The sequence below is a fragment of the Cydia amplana genome, chromosome 17 (genome assembly GCF_948474715.1).
Source record: "Cydia amplana chromosome 17, ilCydAmpl1.1, whole genome shotgun sequence".
Lineage (NCBI taxonomy): Eukaryota > Metazoa > Arthropoda > Insecta > Lepidoptera > Tortricidae > Cydia > Cydia amplana.
Window position 1 is genome coordinate 12,545,230 of NC_086085.1, and position 14,074 is coordinate 12,559,303.

At 40.2% G+C, this 14,074-nt stretch overlaps 1 protein-coding gene across 1 annotated transcript; it reads left to right on the top strand.

Moving 5' to 3' along the window:
• The first annotated feature begins 470 nt into the window (after window positions 1-470).
• On the top strand, window positions 471-11,473 carry LOC134656079 (mitochondrial amidoxime reducing component 2-like). Its single transcript, XM_063511597.1, has 7 exons — window positions 471-498; window positions 3,565-3,781; window positions 4,795-4,939; window positions 8,446-8,540; window positions 9,105-9,204; window positions 10,042-10,247; window positions 11,347-11,473. Exons 1-7 carry the CDS (start codon window positions 486-488, stop codon window positions 11,471-11,473), a joined length of 903 nt encoding a protein of 300 aa, XP_063367667.1. The 5' UTR covers window positions 471-485.
• Window positions 11,474-14,074: the final 2,601 nt, after the last annotated feature.

Genomic DNA, 14,074 nt, shown 5'->3' on the forward strand with positions numbered 1-14,074 from the left:
AACGTCAATCTTTAATTTCCTAAATAATTAATCTACAAGTGTTGAAGATTTATGTTTTATCGACTTTGTTCAATCGATCATTTAGCCACTTTTACACGTCAAAAATTAAATTGCCTAACTACTAAACTTGTAATTATATCAAAATTAAACATAAAGTGTTTAAATTAAATGAAATGAGGGGAAGAGGAGGATTGCGCCTCTGCTTACAAAATTAAGGAAATAAACATTCAAATTATACACTACCTAAGTTACCTGCTCATATTTTCATACATTCGCGTTTACATACTTATATCTATTATACATAAGTACCTAAATAAGCGCACGAACGGATGTGCCCTCTTAAGTACCATTTAATTTGACTGCAGAGTTTCAGACTCAAATCTCGGCCTCGCTCGATACGTGTCAGTGGTTAATGGCTGAGTGTTTGTGTTAGCATTTAGTTGTTATTAATATTCCGTTTCTAACTACATATTGTTTTGTTCGTCATGTTACAACAAGGTGAGTACCTTAAAATAGCAATAACTAATTACTTTTACATAGTGGCGAGTTGGGTGCCTATACCTTTTCGTATAAAGTACTTACTTATTAATCTGATTGAACATGATTAAAAACTTTCGAAAACTCCGCTAAATTGTTGTTCATATATGGCTAGATTTTAGATGGTTATGAGGACGGAAGGACATTCGAAGTTCTCATTAATTGTAGTACCAGAGACAAGGGAAAAGCATATACTGTTCTCTCCTTGTCTTGCAAAATTAAATCTACTTAGAGTCAGAGGGCCTACCGCGAACCACGTTCGACGTGTTGCCTCTCTGTCGCACTTGTAAATTCGTACGTAAGTGTGACAGGGAGGCAACACGTCGAACGTGGTTCGCGGTAGGCCCTCAGACCGAGAAAAGTCTGCAGCGATTTTGATAGCCCACGCAGTGCAAGTGTCATTTTAAACGTCGAACTTCTATGAATTTATGACGTGTAAATAACACTTGCACTGCGTGGGCTATCAAAATCGCTACAGACTTTTCTTGGTCTAACTCTAATTAAATTTACTTAATTCTCTTTGGCTTTACCTACTTAAGTACCATGCGATTTTTTTTTAATTCTATCGACTATAATAGGTATTTAGTCGTGGGTATTATATGGAATAGACGTCACTGTCTCACTGTGAGATAAGTAGGGTCTGTTTATTCGACTCTTCAAAGCGACCTTGTTCAAAACTCATTAATATCTTGATAAAACTCAGCTGTTCATGATGTAATTAATAGTGTAATTTAGATGTAATTTTTATTTATAAGGTTTTATTTTAAGTGTTTTTATTCCGATATTAGGTCACCCGGGGCGAAAGCAACTATGAGGCTAAGGTAACTAATTGAAGTTTCTCTCAATCTAATGGTTTTTATAAAAAGCGCCATGTGTTGGAGGGTAGAAAAATAATTGCTTTATAGAATAAAACACAGATGACGCTCCTAAATCGCTCACTGTTGTACCGACAGAGCAAATTTTATCAACCGCCATTTTGAAGCAACGCTTTGCATTGTGGTGTGTTACGTTTTGTGCCAAAAAAAATATTTCAAACCGTTTTCTGCAAAACGTAACGTTCATCCTAAAGAAAAGATAAAACGTAAGTGCATTTGGTATATTTATTTGAACTGTAGGTCTTGCAATTAATATTTTATTGATATAGTTACATTAACCTCAACTTTTCGTGAACATGGGTTATTGCAACTATTTTGACAGTTGCAATAGCCCCATAGTTTTTGTATGAAAAGTGCCATTCGCTAGTGATGTTCCGTGTCGATATTTCGATAAATGAATTTCGCATATTTTCGTGACTATTTAAGATCTGCAATGGGGGCTATCGCGTGTGAATTTGCCACTAGAGGCGCTAGTGTCACGCGAGGTCCAATAACATTCACTTTTAGCTGGTTGTGGCGGGTTTCGTGACATAAATTATAATTTCTTTAATTTACCTGTTGAAAAGTGATCTCCTTCGTGAAATTATCGCAAATATGGATTATTTGGACTAATCAATTTTTTTACAAAAAATATTTTTATTTTTTTTTGCGTACGAAACGGAACTGCACAACATTGCGGCATAGCTACTTGCTTGATATGATGATAGTTATTTGTAAAAGAAAAAAAGAAAAACCTTACACGAAAGAAATGCTTACCTTACAGATGAATACAGATTACAGATGTTTCCTTTAGTTTGTAAGAAAAAAATAGAAACTGTTTTTATTATATTGATTAATAAATGTCCAATTTAAGAAATAAATCTGTTTTTTCTTCTTTACCTTAGGTATCAGATTGACGAATGCGTATGTTTCTTAGCATTTCACACAAGGCTTTATAAAAGAGCTCGTACTTAAAACACTGTTTTCTTGTCATCTTTGCGCTAAACAATTCAAATTACAATAAAAACTCAAGCTGCATAGCTTAATGATTTCAACGAATACTGAAGTCATATGAAGATTTATCGATAAGTAGTATACCAACACTAGCCACTATGGAAGATAGTTGCATTTACCCCATAAAAATGAAAAAAAAAGAATTTGCTGGAGACTGAGCCCTATTCTCTGCGACCAGATACCATTTTCGGATAGGTGTTGCGTGAATAAACGTGTACTCTTACCCCCAACGTTTAGTTATTGATTACAATAATGTTACAAGTAATAGTCACATTAACCTCAATGTGGGGTCAATGTAACTATTACTGCTCTCGTGGCACAATAAAATAAATTATTGAAAACCTAAGCTTGTTTGTAGTGTAATTAAACTTGAAACCGTTTATTGAAATGTGAGCAATTAAGTACATTTATTTGAATAACCTTCTAATTATATAGCTCATGGTAGAGGGCGGCAAAATTATTATACTATTTTTTTAGTTGCTTTCGCCCCGGGTGACTTTTATGTTTGGATTTAGATGGTTGTAGGAATAAAAGTGGGTCTATATTTCACATTTCGGCGTGCGAGCGCTGGTCCATCGTGTAGAGGAGCATATAGGTACCTATAATAATTATTTAGTACCTATATGAAAAATGAGCCCTATACTAGATACATTTAACATACAAACACTTAGGAGGTAGCCTTGTATCATTCATCATCCTCCTAGCGTTTATTGTCCCGTACCTACTGACGTATAATATCTAAGGACGGGCTAATGGGGCACTAAACATCGTACTAGTTCAGCGGTGCTACCCACGAATTCCAGCCAATCGTGCAGTCTAACGCGACTAGTTGCGACCAATAGCGCGCGTAATGCGAACTCGTCAACCAATCGCGCGCGTGATGCGAACTCATCAACCAATCGCGTTGTAGCGATTTCACACCGTTTTACTGGCCCTTGTCATGCCTCATTATTATTGCCCGTAAAGCCAGTCCCTAGATATCTATGTCAATGATTGCATCATAATCCGTACACGGCGGGAAGAAGTTGATAACTGGCGGGAAAAAATGGAAGAAATTTGAACCTTATGTAATTTATTTTAAGTTCAAATTTCTTTACTAAAATATCTCGAGTTATCAACTTCTTCCCGCCATGTTACGGCATTATTGTTGTCATTCCAGCCCCCTACGCCACGGCCGCCGTGACAGCGGGCGTTCTCGGCAGCGCCTACTTCGCCTACCACATCTACCAGAACAGAAAGAAGTTGCCTACGGAGTGGACGCACGTTGGTACCCTGGAGAACATCTACTCGTACCCGGTCAAGTCGTGTGGGGGTATTGCCATGGAGACTGCTATGTGCACGACATTAGGGCTGAGAGATGGCTGGTTAAGAGACAGGTGAGATTTATGATGATGATGATGATTGATGACGTTTGCGATGTTCGAAAGTTCTGAAATTCTTAGGGGCGATCTAGAACTCATGTACCTTTTAATACTTACTGGCGATTCGCAAATGTGCAAGTTCCTAATAGTTATAAATTATGTCAAAGGTCGCAAATCACCAATGTGATAAGGACCTAATTAGGGCTAATTTAACCGCAATTTTCAACAGATAAACTAGATAGTGGAGTCAAAATGTTAGCAATTGTTTTTAGGGCGAGATAGTACCTACCTTTACTACCTACCTACATATTAGAGTTAGACCAAGCTAAGTTGACAGCGATTTTGGTAGCCCAGACGTAAGTGTTATTTAAATGTCATAATTTCATAAACGTTTGAAGTTTAAAATAACACTTGCACAGTCTGGGCTATCAAAAACGCTGTCAACTTAGCTTGGTCTAACTCTACTACTTTACACTTTCAATATATTTAGGTACTATTATGATTATTTCAAGCGCAACATGCGCATTTTAGGAATAAAGTTAGCACGACCTTTCTACCTAAAGTTTATTTCTAAACGGTTTTAAGGCCTCTACAGACCTTGCAACAAATCATATACGATTTTAGATTATTGCCGGCTAAGTAGGTGCAATAAATACAATCGATTGCACGCAAATTGCATGCATCATGAAGTGTGTAGACATTTATACAATTCCACATTTCTCAGCACAAAAATTAAAACAATACTTTTTTGGTCCACTATCCAACGTTCGATTTCCCTTTCAGCACTTTTGCGGTTATCATGGTCACCTTTTTGGTAGTCTCATCGTTTCTTACTTTATTTATGACATTGTACCTGTGTGATACCTGAGGGGTTACCGCGAAAGCCGAATTTCGCAAATTGCGGGGATCTTTCTCTTTTACTCCAATGAAGGCGTAATTAGAGTGACAGAGAAAAATGCCCGCAATTTGCGAAATTCGGTTTTCGCGGTAGTCCCTGTGCTTATCAATATCTCGTTTAACGTTTTCAGAGTGTTGATGGTTGTAGACCAGAAAGGCAACTTTGTGACGGCCAGAAACTACCCGGAGCTACTGCTGGTCCAACCCAGCGTGCGGAACTCCATCCTCACGCTGAAGCACCGCGACATGGAGCCCGTCTACGTCAATCTGGCTGAGGTGAAGTTAAGATAAGATAAGATAAAAGATAGTTTATTCAAGTAGGCATAATTACAATGCGCTTATGAACGTCAAATAAAGCTAGGTAGACCAGCTCCAACCCTACACCTCTGCCCCGAGAAGATTTAAATCCCCCCTCAATTGGAGGAGGGTATCCCAATATGGGACCGGCAACAAACTCGGCGGGACACATCTTTTCAAAAATTAACATGCATTACGAGAAAATAAGGGAAAAAATACAATTTAAATTAAATTACTATAGAATTCATGCAATTATACACATAAGGTGTAATAGAAATTTGATTTAGAAAATATACATATGTACATAGAATCATACAAATTCGTAGCTCTTTCAGAAAACATATCAAATTCTTACAAAAGGAAAAGAAAATAAAGTTATTAAAAAAAATGGGAAAACATATTATATAAGTAAATCTGATTGATTATTATGAATTATCAACATATAATATTTGATGTGCTTTCCTGCTTATTACTGATGAATTAAAATATTTCAAACAAAGAACAAACATTCCTGATCGCAAGTAAGGTCGACTGGAGGAGAATCGTAACGAGAGAAGGGCCTGTTTTGGAATGACTCGGTAGTCATTCCAAAACAGTTAGGTGTTTATGTTACAGGTAAATTCTCATGTATTCGGGGTGTTTGGTACATCGTTTGCCAGATTAAAACGACAGATAGGTTGAGTCATTTGCTATATTTTCTCATGCCTAGAAAAAAAAGCGGCCAAGTGCGAGTCGGACTCGCCCATGAAGGGTTCCGTATTTAGGCGATTTATGACGTATAAAAAAACTACTTACTAGATCTCGTTCAAACCAATTTTCGGTGGAAGTTTACATGGTAATGTACATCATATATTTTTTTTAGTTTTATCATTTTGGGGGGGGACACACATTTTACCACTTTGGAAGTGTCTCTCGCGCAAACTATTCAGTTTAGAAAAAAATGATATTAGAACACTCAATATCATTTTTGAAGACCTATCCATAGATACCCCACACGTATGGGTTTGATGAAAAAAACATTTTTAAGTTTCAGTTCGAAGTATGGGGAACCCCAAACATTTATTGTTTTTTTTTTCTATTTTTGTGTGAAAATCTTAATGCGGTTCACAGAATACATCTACTTACCAAGTTTCAACAGTACAGTTCTTATAGTTTCGGAGAAAAGTGGCTGTGACATACGGACGGACAGACGGACAGACAGACAGACATGACGAATCTATAAGGGTTCCGTTTTTTGCCATCTGGCTACGGAACCCTAAAAATGCCCACGGTTTTTCTCACTACTGCGCACAGGCAACAATTTGAAATTTACGAAAAACTAGCGTAGAGCTGGTAAAAAACGTGCGGATTTTTGCGTGCGGAAATTTTAAATTGTTACGTGCACAGTAGTGAGAAAAGCCGTGGGCATTTTTTTTTCTAGGCATGAGAAAAGATAGCAAATGACTCAACCTTTCTGGCGTTTTAATTTGGCAAACGATGTACCAAACACGCTATACAGGGTCACTTTTGGACCGTTAGGCATATTGTGCGAGGTGATTACTTAGGTAGGCTATACTCAGGGCCGGATTAACCCTAAGGCAGAGTAGGCAACTGCCTATGGGCCCCGCCTCGGCTAGGGGGCCCCGGCGGCCCCGCGCGCGCCAAAAAAAAATGTGTTTCATATGGCGAAAATTCATAAATATTTTTGGTACCTACTTATACCTAATGTCCAATATCAGTTTCTCAGACACACAATCATCAAATGATTATGTAAATTATGTTATTTTATAGCTTTTAAAGTCTGTAAATCGAGCTCGAATTTCAGGCTCCCGAGGGCCTAAAACCTCATTAATGAAACTTCGGCCCTTCGAGTAACTCTTGTATGACACATATATTATTGTTGAGTAACATTTGACGATTGGTTCGTATCAGAGCGCGGCTTTCTTACAGCTCGACCATCGGCGTCGCTTTTTAACAAATATAAACATTGATTTCAGAGGTCGCAGGTTCGAACCCCGGCTCGTACCTATGAGTTTTTCGGAACTTATGTACGAAATATCATTTGATATTTACCAGTCGCTTTTCTGTGAAGGAAAACATCGTGAAGAAACCGGACTAATCCCAATACGGGCCTAGTTTACCCTCTGGGTTGGAAAGTCAGATGGCCGTTGTTTTCGTAAAAACTAGTGTCCACGCCAATCACTGGGAATACTGGGATTAGTTGCCAAGCGGACCCCAGGCTCCCATGAGCCGTGGCAAAATGCCGGGACAACGCGAGGAAGATGATAAACATTGATTTCAGAAGCTTAGCCTTTTGCCTCGCATGAAAGCTCACCTCGCTGGTTATAAGTACGCTTCGGGCTTGTTAAGTATGTGGAGATTGCTGAGCTCGACCTTCAGCCTCACTTTTTACCTCAATTTTTGGTTCGTCTACCAAATCTCTTCTTCACCTTAGCCTTTGGCCTCGCTGCGCCAAGCTCGGCCTGCGGTCTCGCTTTTTAATACAATGGACATTGGTTGGCGTCTGTGATCTAGCTGAGCTTATCCTGAAGCACGGCTTTGACCTCGCATGAAAGCTCGCCTCACTGGGTAACTTCGGATTTTTAGGCTTTTTTAACACGCTTTCACAATTTTTTCACAAAAACATTCGCGCTCGCTACGCTCGCGATTTTTATTGCTTTTCCGATTTACCCTGTACTTATATGCTAGTTTGACTGGTTAATGAATAATCCTTTAAACACATGTAAAATATTTTTTATTAAGTTAATTTTAATCATGTGGCTCATATGGTCGGACAATCGCTGTTCAGCCTCGCAAAATATTTAACTACTTATTGAGAAAAAAAGAGCTCTACCTACACTGGACGCAAGGAGGAATCGGCAAAAACTAATATAATAAACCTTTATGTCCACGCAAGAGCGAAAAAGACATCGTTCGGCATTTTCGGATCGGCTCAACCGACACCTGAAGGTTGAAATTAAAACCGCAGACTTACTTCCCTGTACTGAACAACTGAACTTATTTATGTATGCAGAATTAACTGTAAGGGGGCCCCGAGCATTGCACTGCCTAGGGGCCCCGACATGCTTAATCCGGCCCTGGCTATACTGAACAACTTTTTATACGGGGCCAACTCTGAAATCACAAAAAATATTTTGGCCGTTTCATACATTTTGGTCGAGAATGTCGAGATGGATGTCGACGTTTTCTATGGGAAGGTCAATTTTTTTTGGGATTTCGGGGTTGGGTCCCATAGAAAAAGTCGTTCAGTATGACCTACTTAATCACCTCGCACAATATGGCTAACGGTCCAAAAAAGACCCTGTATATTATGGTCCAAAATTCTAAAAACCTAATTACTTATGTAAATAAATATTAGTGTTGCCCAACCGCTTTGTTTTTAACCGAAACGTAAATATGCGTAGATCACCTATACTTAGTGTATGTATATGTTTAAAAATTAAAAGACCCTAAATTCAACAGTTGTTTTCTGCGTTAATTTTTAGGTGGTTGCGTTGCAGAGCCCCAAGACAGCTGTGGTGTGGGGAGTGACGGTGCCCGTGCTCGACTGCGGGTGGGAGGTCTCTGAATGGTTTTCGAGGTAGGTTTTAAAAGATTTTTACACCTTTCTGAATTTAGTAACGACGACAGGGACGTAGCAATACGTGAAAGTTGGATAGAGATATCTCCATTATAGTGTCTCGGATCATGTCAGTCACCGAATTCAGTACGGATATGATGGTCGTTCTTGTCTACGTGACAGCGTGATAAAACGGTGTCCGTCACTTTCTTTCCCACGGTGTTAAACAGTGACAGTTATTTTATCACGTGGATAAAGCACAAAATAGGTAGATTTACTTTACACGTGATTTTCACAACCCCCATAGGTATATCTCTCCTCCTTGGGAAATAAATTTTGACCACATGTCTTGTAAACAATTTTGGTGCCATAAGTATTCATCCAAATCCAATCAGTTTTTGCGAGATTGAGCACCAAAGATCCAAAGTAACAATTAATTAAACGTTCACACTTAATTTTATATCACAGTAGGATTGTTTCTTTATTGCTTTCGCCATGTCTGAGTTCTCATATTTTCGATGATGACAATTAATGTATACTTTAGATGATAATGATGACGATGTAATCATATTTTCCAATTTCCAGATTATTGGACCTGTCTGCGATCAACTTCCGCTTAGTGTACTACGCGACGCAAAAGCCGAGGAAGGGGAACATGTTTTACAAATTCACCAAGAATGACACGGTATATTCACAGTAATAAATAATCATAGGACGTTACAATAACTTACCTACGCCCAACGGCCCAAAGCTCTTGGTAGGTGAGAGCAGTGCCGGAGCCCTTGATTAGGGTAGAGCGAAGTCGGGGTTTCGCCCTTCGTTAATGTTTTCAAGCGTATTTTACCCCCCCCCCCCCCCCTCTCGCCACTCGCATCTTTTAAACCTTTTTTTTTTCTCATTTGCTATTTTGGCGCCCCCCTTGCCATCCGGCGCCTAGAGCGGCCGCTCCACTCGCTCTACCCTAGATCCGGCCCTGGGTGAGAGGTTCTCTCTTGAGAAGATCTGAACACAGAAACTAAAGCAATTATATTATTTAGATAACTAGCTGATGGACCAAGATAAAAGAACATGAAAGTAAATAAAACAATTACGGTTAGATACAGCTCAGACACCGAAAAATAATGCTATCCAAAATAACCTTTAAGAAATTCGAACTAAAGATGCTAGCTTTGTGGCTCGTTGGGTGGAAGAAATCCGGAAGATTGTGGGTCACTTGTGGATGAGATTAGCTCAGGACCGGGATAAGTGGCGTACTAGAAGAGGCCTATGCTCAGCAGTGGACGACTGATATGATGATGATTTGTGTTAAGATTGTGTGGTTCCTAATTCTCCATCAGTTACTTGGCCACCATCTACCAGCTATACTTGGTCAACCAGATCTTGACAGTAGAAAAAGGCGGCAAATTTGAAAAATGTAGGCGCGAAGGCATATCGTCCCATAGAAAATTTGAATTTCGCGCCTTTTTTTACTGACAAGATTTGGTTGACCAGCTATATTAATATTTTTTCCTTCTATTTTCAGGGAGCGCTCCCAGATGAGACCTCGTACCATATAATCAACGCTTCATCCGTCTCCGACCTAAACGCGCGACTGCGGTCGTGTCAGGTCACTCACCACACTTTCCGGCCTAACTTCGTGGTACAAGGCCCGCAGCCTTACGATGAGGATCGTTGGCGGTTCCTTAAGATTGGTGACAACGTGTTCGAGGTCATCAAGCCGTGCTTGAGGTAATGCCAACCAGTGTTGGCCGAAACGTTAATGCAATTGAAACTTAACCATTATAAATTGAACCTTAAACCGTAACGGACGATTACAGTTTACGGTCCAATTTATAATGGTTAATGGCCAACGTTTTCAATTCAATTAACGTTTCGGCCAACACTGCTGCCAACTGCCTGCTGTTTTTGGAGCGGGTTCTTATTTTAATTTCACACGGAGCGTAGTATTTGCACACCGTGTGATATAATATGCATCGTGTAAACAATGTGATAAGTTATAATTTCTCCATGTGAGGTCCGTGTCTCGAACATTGTACCATTTGTACCACACACGAGCTACGCGTGCGATATGCGCGACTGTAAAAACGTGAGCTAGTTTAGTCAAATATAATGTAAGTATGTAGATAATATCAGTTGAATTTTTTTATGTAATAATGACTAGCTTTACTACCTACATACGCGAGCGCGACGTACTTCTTTTCTTGCACTGAGCACAAGCGAGAAAATTGTTTATCAAATTTGATCAAATGAGCTGAATGCACTGTGTGCAATCAACCATGCACAAGTCTGAAATGCTTATGTAAATCGGTACAGTCGCCATCAAAATCTATCTTCAGATATTTGTGAGCACCTTGGCCGCTCTGATATATCTGATGGCGACTATACTAGCGCTTTGAATAATATGACATCTGGGGAAAAGTTAAGAAGACATCCCATGTTTTTTACAGATGTACATTGACAACAATCGACCCGGAGACTGGCGTACGAAGAGAGGAACGGGAGCCACTGGAGACTTTGAAAACGTGAGTTTACTTACATATATCGATGAGTTGTCTATAGTCTATCTATATCGATCTCTCTCTCTATGGACCAGTTGCCTATACTGTTTCACATAATTCCAGTGCCTACGGCTACCATCAGTTTGGCACTGACATAAACGCTATCGAGAACGTAATTTACTTTCCTTATATTAGTTCGAACGAGATGTATAGAAAGTAAATTACGTTCTCGATAGCGTATATGTCAGTTTTGATACTGTCAGTGACTCATGGCTCAGATGAAGATGAGAAATGAGTAAGGTACCTACAAAAATCCTTTTAATCTCCAGCTACCGTCAGATCTCCGACCCGGAGGAGCGTCTTGCGTCCGGCCCCTCCCCCCGCATGGGGCTGCAGCTGGCGCTGCGCTCCGGGCACGGACTTGTGTCCCTCCACGACCACGTGTCCGCCGCGTGACATCCGTCTCGAGCTGACTAGCACGGTCTTCTGTTAACTCTCACATGGAACGTTATGAGCGTTATGTAGACGGTGCTCCGCTCCGGGCATGGACTCTTGTCCCTCCACGACCCCGTGTCCGCCGCGTGACATACGTCTCAAGCTGACTAGCACGGTCTTCTGTTAACTCTCACATCGAACGTTATGAGCGTTATGTAGACGGTGCTCCGCTCCGGGCACGGACTCGTGTCCCTCCACGACCACGTGTCCGCCGCGTGACATCCGTCTCGAGCTGACTAGCACGGTCTTCTGTTAACTCTCACATGGAACGTTATGAGCTTTATGTAGACCAGCGGTCGGCAACCTTTTAGCAGCCAAGGGCCACATAGTAGCTAACGTAGGTGACGCGGGCCGCACTTTGTTAATTTTTATGACTTTGTCAGACATTGTCATTTGTCAATATTACATACAAAATAGCCAGGGACGCTCGCGGGCCGCAAGTGACAGGTTCACGGGCCGCGGGTTGCCGACCGCTGATGCAGACGGTGCTCCGCTCCGGGCACGGACTCGTGTCCCTCCACGACCACGTGTCCGCCGCGTGACATCCGTCTCAAGCTGACTAGCACGGTCTTCTGTTAACTCTCACATACCGCTCTGGACCGAGCAAAGTGGCGTGCTTTTGTGTTGGAGGCCAAGACTCATTTGGGGTCATCGTGCCAGTCAAGTAGTAATAGTAGTATTCTCACATGCAGCGTAATGTAGACGGTGCTCTGCTCCGGCCACGGACCCTTCACGACACCATGTTCACCACGTGACCTCCGTCTCAAACAGACTAGCATAATTTAGTCTTCTGTGAACTCAGAGCAGCTGATGTAGACGGTGCTCTGGTATCCCTTATGCTCTGGTTTCCTCCGAAAGCGGTGCCGTCATATAGCGGCCGTCTCCATACAAATACTACGACATCCATATTTAGCCGTATTATTTAGTAGTGAGACGGCCGCTATATGACGGCACCGCTATCCTAATAGGAAAACCGATCTTTACCGATCTCGTGATCGCCCCGTGACCTTCGTTCATAGTGTCTTCGTGTCAAGTAGCCTGACTGCTATGTGATCTGTCAATGAGATGGCGCTCCGCTAGTAGCACGGACTTACGTCCCTCCAGTACGGCTACCATCAGTTTGTCACTGACATAAACGCTACCGAGAACGTAATTTACTTTCTATACATCTCGTTTGCACTAATATGCGAGTACGAGCGAGATGTATAGAAAGTAAATTACGTTCTCGATGGCAATGAATTATTAATGACAAGTAGGTGTGTACACAGTATACATATTGTACCCAGTTATATGAATGTGGTTAGGTACTTAGGAAAAGTACCTAATATTAATTTTGTAAGAATAGGTAAATAATTAAGTACCTACCTAATTTATTATTCAAAGATAATGAGTAAAAAAATGTAAGTATTTAATTTTACCACCAAGTCCCAGTCCTTTGATTTTGCTAATAAACGACCCTGATTTTGGTTATGTTTGCTTACCACAACCACAGATTATATAATAGTTCTTCCACAACGCGCATAGCGCTTTTAGCGAAGATGCATCGAATGCATATAGTTTTTTTAATACATAAATTAATGACATACTTATTTAGTAAAGAGAAAAATTAAATTAGCGAATATAATAACAACTATCCACAAGTAGGAGAACTTTAAAACCAGTAGGTATTTTTAATAGCCCATAATAAATTAGATCTCATGGACAATAGTAAATGAATTGTCTCTGTGAAAAACATAATTATTTTATACGTACTAAATGGATAAATTAACATGTACAGTCAACACAAGTGGTTCTAATTAGGGATAAGGATAGGGATTAACCATGTTACACATTTGAAAATTAAAATTCTGATTAACATTATAAATTATAATACATTATGTCTGGATCTTTCATTATTTTATTATTCATGCAATTACATACGCATTTTATTAGAGCAAGATAATAATAATTTAAAGCAACGCTGATAATACCGTAATAATGCATGTTATCATTCGTTATGTAAGTAGGTACGTGAACTTATGGTGCGATACTTATATCACCACCATTACATGTCAAGCAGCACATGGTCATTCAGATAGGAAGTAGATAGATACCTATGTTACCTACTCAGCGGGCTCAGCACGGTTCCATTTTTATCGACTATCACTATGCCTGTCACTTTCGCACTTACATATACTTGTTAGAACGTGACAGGCATAAACAAAAATGCTACCGTGCTACTAGGGCAGGTCAGATTAACTGAACGATAACACGGCGACAACGTCGTTAATGCGCACGCAGGTGTGGCGACGGTTGGCACTTAGCACGTGGTAGCTACATCCAAATAGGCGGGTACCAATAACAACCCTCGAAGAAGCTCAACGGAGCATTCGAAGACCTTATTACAATGCCATAAGGTACCTATCCTAATAGCATGGTATTCTATAAATTCTATTAAAGACGATAACCTAAATCCAACCCAACGCGCTATCGACATCGCAAGATTCGCATGACATCTTTGCGAGTGTCGAAGTCTGGAAAACAACGTTTTACATGTGTTTTTGTTTACGAACAAAAATATAA